Genomic DNA, 14,154 nt, shown 5'->3' with positions numbered 1-14,154 from the left:
TGGAGAATTACAGGTTTTCTTTGTCCTCCTTTAATTACTTCAGTCTGCCCTTTGTGCAATGATGGTGACCCATCACGGTGCAACACTCCCACCTCTAAATCTGCATTGTCATGACAACAGAAAGGCTTGCCCATTCATCACAGCAAAAGAAAGACAAAATGTCAAATTAACTGAACAACAGACGAGCACAAATAAATAAGATCTGCACATTAATCCTTGAACATGTTATGCATTTTCTGTGTGTGTATGTCAGCAGTGCTCTATCTAGCTTAACCTGTGGCAAAGTTGAAAACAATTGCTATGGCTACTGGAAGTTCTCGGTGGTGACTCACCATCATGAGAGACGAAACAAAGCTGGGCTTTTTGCTGTCTGGTGCTCGAGGTTTTAAGATGATGACACCCAGAAACAATCTGTTACCCTCCACACCCCACCGACTGACTCTAAAGTCTCTGGGCTCATTCAGTTGTTGTTTAAGCATCACTTTTTCTTTTTTTTTTGTCAACTCTTGGAATTTACCAGCGTCTGCAGTTCTTCACAATATAAACTATAAGAACCAAATAATAAATTCCCAGCATTGCCAAGAATGAAAGCTATTTAGCCAGAGTTGTGACACCAGCAAATAACGGGCCGTAGACAATGAACATGACCTGCATGGCCGCATTCGGCCGCAGTAGTTAGGTGACAGATCAGCAGTACACAATCCCCGCTCTGTCTGCGACAATCCCGGCTGCTGCTGTTTCTGTGGCCGGGTGGGAAATAGGAGGCTCATAATGAGACTGAGAGCTGGAATTTTTATTGCCCCCACCCGTGACCGTGTGACTGTTTTTAATGTGAACTTCCCCAGCAAGTGCTGAAAATGAGCTCCACTGTTTATCGCCGAGGTCATTTTGTGTGAGCCAACAAGCATACAGCCAGCCTCCAGGGGTTTGTCCTTTTTGTTACTTCTGTTGTCTTTGTCTTCAAATGATTCACAATTTACAATAAATTGTGAATAACAATACAAAAGGTTTGAGACCATGGACTGTAAAAGGGCATAAAATATGAGGGATGTCTTGACTGCCAAGGTAATATTACTATACAGTAAGATAAAATTCTTTGCATTCATCTTCCATTCTTTAAAAAAGTCTCAAAAGTATCAATAAGCACTATTTTCACCTATTTTGCAAAGTATTACACTGGAAATAGAAAAAGTAGAAATATGCTTTATTGTCCCCCCAGTGGGAAAATTCTGGTGCAACAGCTTCAAAGTGACAGGCAATTGAAGCATGAAGATTCACACAAAGACAAAAAAAATATAATCTATTAAAAAAAAAATCAAAAATCAAAATAAGAACAAAAGGTGGTAATAAAAACTATGTAAACAACAGAGAAAAGCAAGTGACAGTAAAATTGTTTTTTTTTATGAAAAAAGGTGAAGAGTGATGGGTGTAGTAATAGCTGCTGAGAGGAAGGATCTACAACAATTCTCCCTTTTGCACCTAGGATGCAGTAGCCTGTTACTGAAAGGAATGCACCAGGTGAGCGACAACTTCAAATTTCCCAACAGCGATGTTATTTATCCAGATTTCTTATAATTTGTCTTCCACCACTTGCACTGGGTAAAGGAAGCATGCTAGCTCAACGTTAGCTTCCCTGAATAGCAACATGAGCGAAAAAGTGACATTTTTCTTTACAATTTTGACCACTTTGTGAGATCCTTTCCTTGCCCACAGCTCTTTGCAGCAAAAGGTGTGGATATTTTTTATGTATGTTGTTGTGTACATGATGTTACTTTTTTATTATAGTGACAGGGATCTTGTGACAATTTACATCAATAGATTTGAATGCTCCTCAAGCAGTGGTTTCACAGAAATAGACATGGATTTATATCTTCAAATCATTTTAAGGAAATGACTTGTTCCTACATTTCTTGCATGTGGAAATTAGTGGTTTTGCATCTGACTTTTTGAATTTTTGATGTGGCTGACAAGCTACTTAGCCAGATCATTAGTTAGTTGACAACGGTTGCCATGTTGATGCTTTCTCAATATAACAAACTTTCCAACTATAAAACAAACTAAAACATCAATCTATATAACTGCAGACAGACAATACTCTTGATCGAGAACATGACATAAAATGGGTGAATGGATGTTTTCCTTAAAACTACAAACTTGCATTTGAATTGTGACACATTGGAGCTCCCATTCAGTATTTTCAGATGATCTAAGAATGTTATCTAAGACAAGAGCCAACAGTAATTCCCAGTCCCACAGTCTGCTCTTTTTAATATCATACTCTTTCCTCTGGTCTCACAGGTCAAAGCAGATCTCTGTTTATCTCTCTGCTGCCAGTCAGACCTCAAAGTCAGCACTAAAATCCCTGCAGCCACCCACACCCCCAGGGTGAAGTCTCTTCAGATAAATATTTATGCGTTCAGAGTGCTTCAGAAAACAAATATCACTAAACTAAACTGAACAGGAGCTTCTGTCTGAGATTTTCTCCTCCTGGTTTCCATGGAGAACCTTAAACCGAGTCGCATCAGGGATTTAAAAGTGTAGAGTGTCCCTGGCTCAGCTCTTCTGCTCTGTGTCTCTCGGAATCACTGAATCTCAGCGAGTCAGCGGGACTGCACTGGCAGCTCTGTTTGCTGAGACGGGAGTCAGACAGGAACACAGGGATGAATAGCTTCTGGGAATAACTGACTTAAATGATAAATATTTATTATCTATTGCTGAATAAAGAGACAGCAAAGAACCGAAACTGCAAATGGCCTTGCTGGCAGATTCTGATGAGAAACCAGTCCACCCTCTCCTCGGTTTTGAGAATATATGAAAAAATTATAGTCTTTAAATAAGTACAGAAGCTGACAGTTTTCCTCTCTTTACAATATCTTGCTTCTCCATCTAGAAGTCCCCCACATCACAACTAAACGAATTCATAACGCCACAAAGAGAGACTTTATGCACTTACTTGCTTATAGCAACTTTTACATGGTTGCTTGATGTTTTAAGTCTTATGACAACATAAAAGTCCCCAACAACTTTTAAGAGAGTTTGCAAAAAAGCATAAAACTCAACTAATGTGCCAACGTCTTGAGTTAAGCAAATATTTATATACCACTATTGTACTGTATCACATTATTTTTCATTTCATTTGAAATATTTTGTTTTGAAGGAATAGTTTACAACAGAAATCATCTCAAGGCACTTTGGCCAGATCTGTTATTTACTTCTTAGTTCTCATCATTATCACTTTTCTCTAGTTGTGAATAATCACTGTGGTTCACTGGAATCATAAAGCATTAAGAAAGCTTTGTCTTCTTTAGATCTTTTGCTCAATCTTATGTTGTCATACGAGCAATTTCTTGATTCTGAATATCTGCCAGTAATCAGGAACAAGTATGCCAAAAATAAGTTGATCACAAGTTGTGGCTAATCACAGTTTATTCTTAACCTCTGTCCCTATCAGACTAGCAATTAGATTTAGCATCCAAAATAAAAACTAGTCTGGATTTTGGATTTGCTTGATTTGTTTTTTGTTTGTTTGTTTCTAAGTCAGTCTGGATCTTGGAGTGATTTCACATCCTAGTTGAGCGTTTTTCCAGTTATTAGTTGTAGAATTACTGGGATTTTCCAATTTTGTAGCTACCCATTAGCCATACAAGCTATTAAGTCCTAGTACATATTTATACCTGCAACTTCCAAGGCAGAATCTCCTTGTTGTTTATGAATCTTGCACTACTTCACTATTTTTCTCCTACACAATTTTCCATTAATATACAATTTCTTTGTGAATTACCTTTGTGGCTTACTCTTCTTGTTTTGACATTTGTCAAAACAAGTCAGCAGTCTTATTCATGTAGGCCATGATATGATCATAATATTTCATGTCTGTGTTGAAAATAATTTTCATTGGTCCTTTTTATGGGCCAAATTTTTGTTTATATTTGTTTTTTATCAGCCGTAAAAAATAAAAAATAAAGCAAAAAAAAAAAAAACAGATTTCAATTAAGTTTAACTTTCCTACCTTTCCGAAACAAGCTGATTTAACGTTTCTATAATATTCACATTTATTTTTGATGCACCTGTGCAGCAATTTGGCTTATTTCTGTAAGGGGGAAAAAAATCTAATACTATATTTTTATGAGCTCTGAAGGGACACGCTGGTGTGCTTTCTGAACTTTGATTGGATCATCAACGTGTCGCTCAAGTCCCCGTTAAGCAATTTGCATAAGGAGGAGACTATAAAGAAGTAATGTGTCAGGGAACGCCTTTCCAGGCGCAGTCCGCTGATGCACCAGGGGTTGCAGCAAACTGCGACCACTCTGCTCTGCTTGCTGGTAGTTTGAAAAAAGACAGCAGTGGGATGTCCTACAGAGTAGCTCCGCATTCTTCCTACAAGAAGATGTTTGGCGGGGAGCGTAACGCGACCAGGAGCAGCTACTCCAGCCGCCAGTTCTCCAGCCCGCTGCGCTCCTCTCGGGTGTCCTTCGGGCTCTCCTCCGCTCCGACCGTTTACTCTGCCAAGACCCAGAGGCTCCGGAGCAGCGCGGCCATGCCCCGACTGGCCTCCGAGAACCTGGACTTCTCCCTGTCCGACGCCATCAACAGCGAGTTCATCACAAACCGCACCAACGAGAAGGCGCAGATGCAGTCTCTCAACGACCGCTTCGCCAGCTACATCGAGAAGGTGCGCTTCTTGGAGCAGCAGAACAAGATCCTGCTGGCCGAGCTGGAGCAGCTGCGGGGCAAAGGAACGTCCCGGGTCGGGGATCTGTACGAGGACGAGATGCGGGAGCTGCGGCGCCAGGTGGACCAGCTCAGCAACGAGAAGGCTCGGGTGGAGGTGCACCGGGATAACCTGGCCGACGACATTGGCAGGCTGAGAGACAAGTAGGAGGCGTGGCACTTCTTCTTATTATTATTATCATTTTCATCTTGGCCTCTATAAAATGAAGATTTTGCAGCATAGAGAATTTTAACTGTGTGTTACAAATGTATCTAAGGCTGTACTTTTCATCAGTTTGCTCTTTCATTCCATTTTAATGTGTATTGACATGCAAGAAGTGCAAATGCAGCTATACTAGGCCACGAAATATCAAATATTGTTTCGCTGTCTGTTGTTTTGCAGGTTGCAGGATGAAATTTCCCAGCGGGAGGAAGCAGAAGCCAACATGCAGAGCTTTAGACAGGTGATCCACTGTTGAAATCATATATTAGTATTTCAAGTTTTTGGAATGAAGAGATGGGACACTTCTCAGTCCTCAGAAGTAAAAGACGATGATTCCTGGGTCTTCCACTGCTCCATCTCTCCAACTTTCCCTATTAAATGAAGCTTAAAACCCTAAAAACAGATCAGAACCAGATCTTTCTCCTTTTTAGCAATTTCTGAGCTCTCGTGTTTTTCATGTATCTGCAGAGACAGTAATGCTCTCCACTGTTGGCGCAACAGCGGATTCTAGCCATGGTTCACAGACCGAGACGAAAGGCCAAGTTTTGGCTGTTGTGTTAAGTCAGGCCTGCGACGAGAAGAGAGATTTTTTTTTTTTTAAGTCTTGACGGGTCGCGGCAAATGAGCTGGACACCGCAGCACAAAAACAATGTGGATAAAATGTGGTTATCAGAGCGAGAGGACAAGCCACCATGTGACCTGGCTGTCTCGTTCCTGGGAGAGCCTCAGCTCAAAAGAATGTCTCTTGTTTCTGGTGTTGTCAGAGATCGTTCCCTGTCACCGGTTTCTGAGTCATGTGAATAAATTCATAGGACAGCCACTGCGCATAAAAGGTAACATTTTAAGAAGAAAGCACCATACACTTCAGTCAATATTTCAAGTTGCAATATTTTAACCTTGTGTGTATGAATGGCAGGAAGGAAGTGCCAGCAGGCTGCCTCGGTGGCACACAGACAACAATGCGCTGCCCACGGTCGGCTCCTGCTCAGTCAGGCAGACAGTCACTCCACCAGCCTTGGGCTTGTTTGGGAAACCCTGCTGAATAGTTCACTTTGTTTGCGGAATTAGCACCGGGGCAAATCTGCTTCATTCGCGGATACCCCAATTACAAGCCTGCCAACGCCCCAACAAAGCAATGCTGCAGGACAGAATGAAAATGTTCTGGGCCAGGAGGGTTTTAAACATTTACTTTACGCAAAATAGATTGCAATATGCAGTTGTCTTAAATGGAAAGCATGCAGTTCATTTATTTAATGCAGCCGATTACTGAATATTGCTTTGCTGGAACAAAAATGTCACCAAAGCAAGAAGAAAGTAAAAAAAAAAAAAAAAAATCTGTATCTAACTTGTTGATGAGATGAAAGACCTTTATACTAATGAGTTCATCAGAGCAATTCGCCCATTCAGTTAAAATCAACTGAAGGCACAGTTGATTTCTGCATGCTGTGTTTGCAACATTTGTGAGTTCTCTTTGCAACTTAAGTGGATTTTTTTTTATATGTCAGCAAATCCATTATGCATAATTCATGTCACCTTTCCAAGTCACCGTATTAAGACTCAGTGTCGTGGCGCAGGATGTGGACAACGCTGCCCTTGCCAGACTGGACCTGGAGCGGAAGGTTGAGTCGCTCCAAGAGGAAATTAACTTCCTCAAGAAGCTGCATGATGAGGTAAGCATTCCTGTTTCAGCTTTTTTTTTTTTTTGCAGGCAAAGCGGAAACACGCTGCTGTACAGACGTTGCACGTGAAACTGCCTGCCGTATCAAAGGCAGCGCTTAGGAAAGCCAAATCATTGGAAATATGTGTTAATCTGCTCAGACTGGTAGAATTTAGATCCAAATAGCTGTTCCCAAGCAAACAGGCGAAATTAAAAGAAACTGTTGTTTGGCAGGAAATGCTGGAGCTACAAAACCAAATCCAGCAGCAGCAGCATGTGCAGGTGGACATGGAGGTGGCCAAGCCAGACCTGACAGCAGCTCTGAGGGACGTCCGTCTGCAGTACGAGAACCTGGCCTCTAAAAACATCCAGGAGTCAGAGGATTGGTACAAATCCAAGGTGAGCACCGATGGAATGGAAGTATTGGCCAATTCAGTTCAACTTAATTTGTTGTTGTTTTTCTTTATTCAGGCCAATTTCAACAAATGTCACCTTAACCCTTTCATGCATCGTGGTAACTACAGTGGACAGCCAACTAAAAGCCATTTTCTTGTGCTTCTCGTGGATTTTTATGTTACAAAAGCACACAGACCACTGAAGTGGAGACTAATGCATCATAAAATACACTATCAACTACTGGCCATCAGCTGCAAATGCAAGAAATTATTTTTGTTCAATTCAATTTGGCAGACGGACAAAAAAGCATGCCGACCAACCCGGTCCCTCCTTCTTACTGTAGACGACTCTTGTGGGTAAAAAAAACATTGTGACATCAGATAACCCCTAAAGAACAATACTACTCATGTATTTTTTCAAATAACAACTTTGTATTTGGAGAAAATTACAATTGGTCACCTAAATAAAAATAAAAATTTCCTACATTTTTTTATGCCTTAAGAAAATCAAAAAAATTTGGAAAGAAATCCTGACACAAAGGATCATGATTCACGCATGAAAGGATTAAGGCAGTTTACAAGACAAACTGTAAAATTCAATTATATATAATTTATTTTGTTCCAGATTCAATTCCAAAACATTCAGTTCTTTCCAAAAACAGTCTACTAACTTTTAATAAAATGCATCCAAATTCACCTAAGCATTTAGTGGCAGCTAGTGAAAAGTTTCCATGCTGTGAAAGCTCAAGCTATCTCCACAATATTCCAGCTCAGTTTCATCGCCCAGCTGCCGTCACAAGTTGTTGGTTGAGAAGAAAAAAAGAGACAGGAAAAAAAAACAACAAAAAAAAAACACAGAAGCATCTGGCCAAACTAATTTTTATGGAAAAGAAAAACAAAGAGTACACATAGACAATCGCACCAATGGCTCATTCAGTGCCAAAAAAAGACACAGAACAATTACAAATGCAAAAATAACATTTTTATTTTTATTTGATAAGCTAGACACACTCTAATTTTTCTTGATTATTGTAGAAGAGGAAACGATAAACCGGAGCTCTAAAATGTATGCTACATGGTTGCGCTATTAAAAAACAGACATCCAAGAGTTCGGATGTTGTCAATCCCCTATGATGGTACAAACCAAGTTTGTACCATCATACAAACTTGGTTTGTATGATGAATGGTACAAACCAAGTTTGTACCATTCTCGAACTGAAATTTAAATTGAATCTGCAGAAAATCCTTGCAAAGGCTGTCCAGGAGTCGCTTTGAACACCCTTGCAGCATAACTACAGAAAGATCTGGTTAGATATAGACACTCTAACAATAAAACAGATCAAAAAGGAAACTTTGATACCTAGTTCCAAAAGTAGACAGGGTGTCTGGCTCACTGACAGCTGAAATCCGCTGGTTTCACAGGAGAGGAGTTTCCTGTGGAGACAAGAAAAAAAAACCTCAAAGAGTTGTAGTGAAATAGAGAATAGATCAAATTTTGTATGTTTCAGATCAACTTTAATATGAACAACGCAGCACAAAGCTTTAGTGCTACTGGTAGTGACAACTTTAAAAAGACGAAGTTGACCAAATGTGACTCTGGGAATCTTACTTTGCAACAAGAAAAGTTACAAAAAGAGTTGATAATATATCACATATAAATATGGTAACAGTTTATATTTTGCCGCCATTATTTATAGTCAGTATTAGTTTGATGGTTCTTTATCTGCAAGGTACAGCAGATATAGGCAGTGAGTGGGTGGGTGGATGGATTTTTTTACTGTAAATTCCCATTCTACATAACATAAACCTGACTTAATGAGGGACTCAAACAGAGATAAAACAATTTTATTTCAAATTCTTTACAGTTGCTAAATTGCTCCAGCCTCTTACATCTCCACATTTCATAATTTACACTCTACCTACTATATTTCCTCTCCTTCAGTTTCTGACTTTATTGAGTAGTTGATTTTTTTCTCGGTTGTGTCCTTCAGGATGTCTGACTCTCCTTTTTTTTTTTTTTCTTTTTTTTTTTTTGTGCCCCTGCGATTTTAAGTTTGCTGACCTCACCGAAGCTGCAGCTCGGAATAATGAAGCCCTGAGATTAGCCAAGCAGGAGGCCAACGACTACAGGCGTCAAGTTCAGGCACTAACCTGTGAGGTGGATGCCCTCAAAGGAACTGTGAGTCTGCCCTTTTAGGCTGTCTTTGTAATTTTAAAGAAAAAAACTATTTATTCAACACATATTTTTCACTTTATGTCACTTCTTTTTTTTTCCCAGAATGAGTCCTTGGAGCGCCAGATGAGGGAAATGGAAGAGAACTTTGGCCTGGAGAACAGTGGCTACCAGGACACCGTCAGCCGCCTGGAGGTGGACATTCACAACATGAAGGACGAGATGGCCCGTCACCTCCGAGAGTACCAGGACCTTCTCAATGTCAAGATGGCCTTGGACATTGAGATCGCTACCTATAGAAAACTCCTGGAGGGAGAGGAGAGCCGGTAACAACATGTCTTAGAAATGTTTAGCGCTCGCTGGGTGTATGAAAAAAGTATGAGCCTTCATTTTATTGATAAAAGATGTTACTTTGTTTAAAAAAAAAAACGGTGGGGTTTTTTCCTCTTTCTTGGCAGGATCTCCACCCCGTTGCCAAACTTCTCTTCTCTAAATCTCAGAGGTGAGGTTGATGTTTACATTAATTTCTCCAATATTAGCTTTTTATATTATTAATAGATGTTACTATTTATTTCCTTAGACGGATTGGCTGATTCAAAATCTCATTTTGAAACATCAACAACAAAGAAAGTTCTCATCAAGACCATTGAGACCAGGGATGGTCAGGTATGGCATGCTCTAAGTGATATAAAGTCAGTTTCTTGACAGATTTTTGATTTTTGTTTTTTGGTTTTTTTTAGGTGATCAATGAGTCAACCCAGAATCACGAGGACATGGACTAATAGCTTCTTTGTCCATGTCAAACAAGCAACACAAGCAATAAGAGGAAAACAACATTTCACTGGAGCAACAAGCAAGAAAATAAATCTACGACACAAACAGAAAACAGCTTTGAAAAGTGCCTTTATCTGTGAAGATCCAGTGAGCCTGTTCTAGCTGACAGACTGTTATGCTTTTTTGTTTGGTTGAGTGTGCTTAAGTCACATTTGTCTTGACACAATTATGAAAATCAGCACACATTTAGCATAGCAATTTTTTTCCGAGGTCGACAAAAAACTTTTCTTTGTAACCAAAGTAGCGTTTGATCAATAAAGCATGAACCACACCAAATCTGTATGCTGAAGAAGTCACAATTACCTGTTTGCAGCAATAAACTATGAAGACTATAACTCAAGCAGTGTGGACAAGTGTTTGTTTGAAGGTATTTTATTTTCTCAGAGGGTTCCCTTCAAATATGTTCACGGCTGTGTTCTCATTTTAATAAAAAGTTGTGATATATCGCAGCAGACGTTCATAAAGCAATGACATCACCAACTGAGCTTTCCAAGGTTATTAAAATCACAACCAATCAAATCAAATTTTATTTGTATACCACGTTTCAGAAGCAAGGCATTTCAAAGTGCTTTACATAATTAAAATAAAAACGGCATGTGACATTGAATAAACAGAACGAGATTTTGACAAAAAAAAAAAGATTAAAACGGAAACGGTAAGAAAGAGGAATAAAAATAAATTAATAAATAGATAAAAAGTAAAGATAAAAACATTAAAAACATCGAAGACATCAAAACCCACACTCTAACCCTAATTTAGCCATAATCAACTCTAAACAGGTGGGTTTTCAAACTCAGTATCTTGAGTTTGAAATATAAAAAATAAACTATGTAGAAGTCTACAAGTTAGCTTTGCTGCCATCTGTCGGCCAAAGACAGGTCATTACAGTTACTTTGCATTTCTATTCAGCAGGTTGAACCAACCAAAAGGTTCTGTCATTTTTTACTTTGTCTGTTTCTTTGATACATTTTGTTGTTTTATTGCGTCCAAATCTCGTGAACATTGAGTGAGGTAGGTAAAAAGTAGAGCCATGTCCAACAAAGTTTAAACATTTTTCCATGATCATGATCTCACCTCAATTGTTTTTCCCTCTTTAATTCGGAATTGCTGGGTCCTCCTCCTATTTTAATAATCCTGGAAACTTGTCGGCGGCTAATTAATGTCGCTTGTTTTCACCTGTTTGTCCCGGGAGATCGGTGTGTTTGTCGACAGAGCAACTTTCTCCATGTGACGTGTCTGCCGGAGGAAAGGAAAACAGGCAGAGCAACAAGCGGTTTCCGCTAAAACTCCGACGTCTTGTTGTTCGTTCTGTTGCGTGGCTTTTTGACACCCACGTTTCTCAACTATGAGACATGGGTCAAATATCTGAACCGTGACGAAGGTGGACTTTTTTTGGGGGGGGTGCGGGGGAGGGGAGTTTCTTTACGATTTTGAGTAAATGTTGAGGAAAATGAAAGGTCGAACTCAAGGGAACTGGTTAAAAGAAAGCCTTTACTAAAAAGCTTGTTTTGTGATGGGTTCGGTGACTTCTGCTCTGACCAGGACCAGGAACGCGTTGGTGAAAGTAGGTTCCCAGCCGGAGAGCCACGACCCGGAGAGGAGCCGGTCCGCTCCGGAGTCGGACCGGCCCAGGAAGAGGAGTAAAGGCTTCAACGTTCCGGGCCAGACCGGTCGGCAGAGCTCCCGCCAGTCGCTGTCCGAGGTGCTGAGCAGACAAGACTCTGATGGAGCCAAACAAAGTTCAAGGAAAAAGCCTGCTGAGGTTCAACAGAGCGGTGAGTTCATGAGCTGGAAAACAAACGTATAGCGTCCTGTTTATGGGTTTAGTGGTATTTATTTTTGCAATCTTTTCAAACGGAGATCTTTTCAAATACATGAACAAAAAAAAGGCATTTATGTGTTTGAAGCTCAAGCTTGTTTATGCATGAATATTAATGGCGTTCATAATGAATAAAATATTTGGGGTCCTGTGCATCTCTATAAGTTCTTATTTATTCAAAAGTGTGTTAAGTTCTAACACACTTTTCTTCATTCACAAGCTAAAAGCTAATTAACCCAAAACATAGAGTTCTGCAGATCCAACCCTTGGAGCGCATTAGTTTTATGAATTCCCCTATAATCTGTGCGTGGTCTTCAATGGTAATAGAATCATAACTTATATCTCAACAGACTTTCACTGTTCTTTTTGGGGTTTTTTTAGCAAAAAGAAGAACTATTTGTAGCACAAGACCACATAGTGCGTTCTTCTTGACGTCATTTGTCCATTCTACATGTTAAAAAGAACCAAACAACATCCACTGGTTGTTGATTTAAAGAAACCGGACTGGTAACAAACTTTTAAAATCTATTTAACAGAGTAGCTTGTGGGACTCTTCTCTAAAACCATGAAAATATGGCAATAATTTAGAAAAACTCAGTGTTTTCAAGTTTAACAATAGCTCTATGCCTCGCTGCTCAGGGCAGCATTGTCTATGAAATAAATAACTGACGGCTAATTATCAATGCTCTCAATAATCACTATTCTTCCTCATGCAAAATAATTATGAACTTTCAGTATAACAAATACAGAATACATTGTACTTCAATTCATCCATGTATTTATTTATATTTTATTTTCAACAAATACTTATTTGTCCCATGTTTATGTGCAAAACCAATGAGTTTATGCTTTGGTATGAGTTGAACTACTGTAGGCTGCACAATGTTTTTTTTTTTAAGTGTTTGTAACACTTTAACATCCATTAGAAACAGGAAGAGACTATATTTTTTGTGCTGCATATATGCTCCATTAACATATAGTAGTTTCAGTGTAGTCTTTCATGCATATTTTTTTTATAAATAATTCAAATTAAGAGTAGAACTTGGAAATTTGCAGAACTATATTCCAATATAAAACTTTATTTAAAACATGAATGCCTAGTAGATCAGTTGCTGCCTAATCAATGTTAGTTATCTGACAGATTCAATCTGGGCATTTTATTCAAACTGCATTACACATTTTGCTATCTTAACATCGAACTAGTTAAAAAAATAAATAAATCTTGTGATAAGGAATGTTAGATTTGGTTTATGATGGGGAACATTCTGTCCCATGCTCTATTTTTATTCTGCAGCTCTCTGTTGTTCCGTTCTCATATTTCTTTAGAGATGAGAGCAACTGGACACTTTAGAAGATCAAAAGAATATGCTGCTGAAAAAGTATTCATTGAATGAATGCCGAGCTCTTTGAAGGCCGATCACAATACAGCATATCTCTACTACCAAAGCATCTCTTTGATGTTTGAGATGTCCGTGAGATTGAAATAAGCAAAACTGACAGCTCCATCTATCTGAGCAAACTCACAACAGCAGAATTTTTAAATATGTGTTGAGAGCACGCAGGGACACTCACATTTAGAAACTATAAAATATGCAGTGCCTTGCAAAAGTAATCCTGGAACAGGAGTTATCATTTGTGCATTACAACCAGAAACATACATGTTTTTATTGGATACCGATATGATATCGAAACAAAATAGGGCATAATAGCAAAAGAAGGCTGTAGGAAAATGACACATGGTTTTTCACATTATTTTAATATTAATGTGAAAAGTGTGACTTGTTATTCTATTCAGCTGCCCTTACCTGTGGTACTTCTACATGAATTAGTGTAATAATTTACTTCCAAAAAGTAAAAGGTACCTAACCAGAATAACAGCCAGTCTGTAAAGGCCTTACGGGAGCCTGACAGTGACAAAAGCCTAATAGTCGTCTATTAAGTAAAAATAGTTTATTTTGCGTAATTGGATTGATGTCATCATAGATGTAGAGAAAATGTGTCAAAATAATCTCGCATGGAGGATAAGTGTCTTACATAAAAATCAAATCCTGTTGGCTGTTGTATATAGAAATCCAGATGACATCATGAAAGTCTTTAGTGGTCTTCTAGTTTCTGCTGTTTATCTTCATTTCGCCTTGCTCCATTACTGTCACCTCTGCTTTCAACTCCCTGTTTGTCCATCTCAGAGGGAAAAAAGCCTCTCCCTGGTCGGTTCTCCAAATATCCTCTGTACTGTGGCGTTTCCATGACCATATGACAGTGTCGACTCCTGTTGAATTTCCTCCACGCTCCCCAGTGAGGCTGATGTGTAATAAGGAGTCTCATCATGACTCCCAGCCTGAC

At 39.2% G+C, this 14,154-nt stretch overlaps 2 protein-coding genes across 2 annotated transcripts in view; both read left to right on the top strand.

The window, feature by feature from the left end:
* Positions 1-4,222: 4,222 nt before the first annotated feature.
* Positions 4,223-10,332, top strand: LOC103479835 (vimentin). Its single transcript, XM_008434499.3, has 9 exons — positions 4,223-4,875; positions 5,114-5,174; positions 6,508-6,603; positions 6,825-6,989; positions 9,039-9,164; positions 9,264-9,484; positions 9,617-9,660; positions 9,739-9,824; positions 9,899-10,332. Exons 1-9 carry the CDS (start codon positions 4,238-4,240, stop codon positions 9,938-9,940), a joined length of 1,479 nt encoding a protein of 492 aa, XP_008432721.2. The 5' UTR covers positions 4,223-4,237; the 3' UTR covers positions 9,941-10,332.
* Positions 10,333-11,420: 1,088 nt separating this feature from the next.
* pde1cb (phosphodiesterase 1C, calmodulin-dependent b) overlaps positions 11,421-14,154 on the top strand; it is a 109,280-nt gene continuing 106,546 nt past the window's right edge. Inside the window, exon 1 of the mRNA XM_008434501.3 lies at positions 11,421-11,767. Coding sequence (XP_008432723.1) covers positions 11,506-11,767 — 262 coding nt within the window. The 5' untranslated portion in view covers positions 11,421-11,505. The remainder of the gene's footprint in view (positions 11,768-14,154) is intronic.

Source organism: Poecilia reticulata, chromosome 17 (genome assembly GCF_904066995.2).
Source record: "Poecilia reticulata chromosome 17, P_reticulata-male-v2, whole genome shotgun sequence".
NCBI classification, from domain to species: domain Eukaryota; kingdom Metazoa; phylum Chordata; class Actinopteri; order Cyprinodontiformes; family Poeciliidae; genus Poecilia; species Poecilia reticulata.
This window is presented reverse-complemented; position numbering and strand designations above follow the sequence as displayed.

Bases quoted from the DNA above. Each gene is read 5' to 3' on its own strand.
- LOC103479835 (XM_008434499.3), top strand. From the start codon at position 4,238: ATGTGTCAGGGAACGCCTTTCCAGGCGCAGTCCGCTGATGCACCAGGG. The intron at 4,876-5,113 runs GTAGGAGGCGTG...GTTGTTTTGCAG, and splicing joins ATTGGCAGGCTGAGAGACAA to GTTGCAGGATGAAATTTCCC. The intron at 9,825-9,898 runs GTATGGCATGCT...GGTTTTTTTTAG, and splicing joins TTGAGACCAGGGATGGTCAG to GTGATCAATGAGTCAACCCA.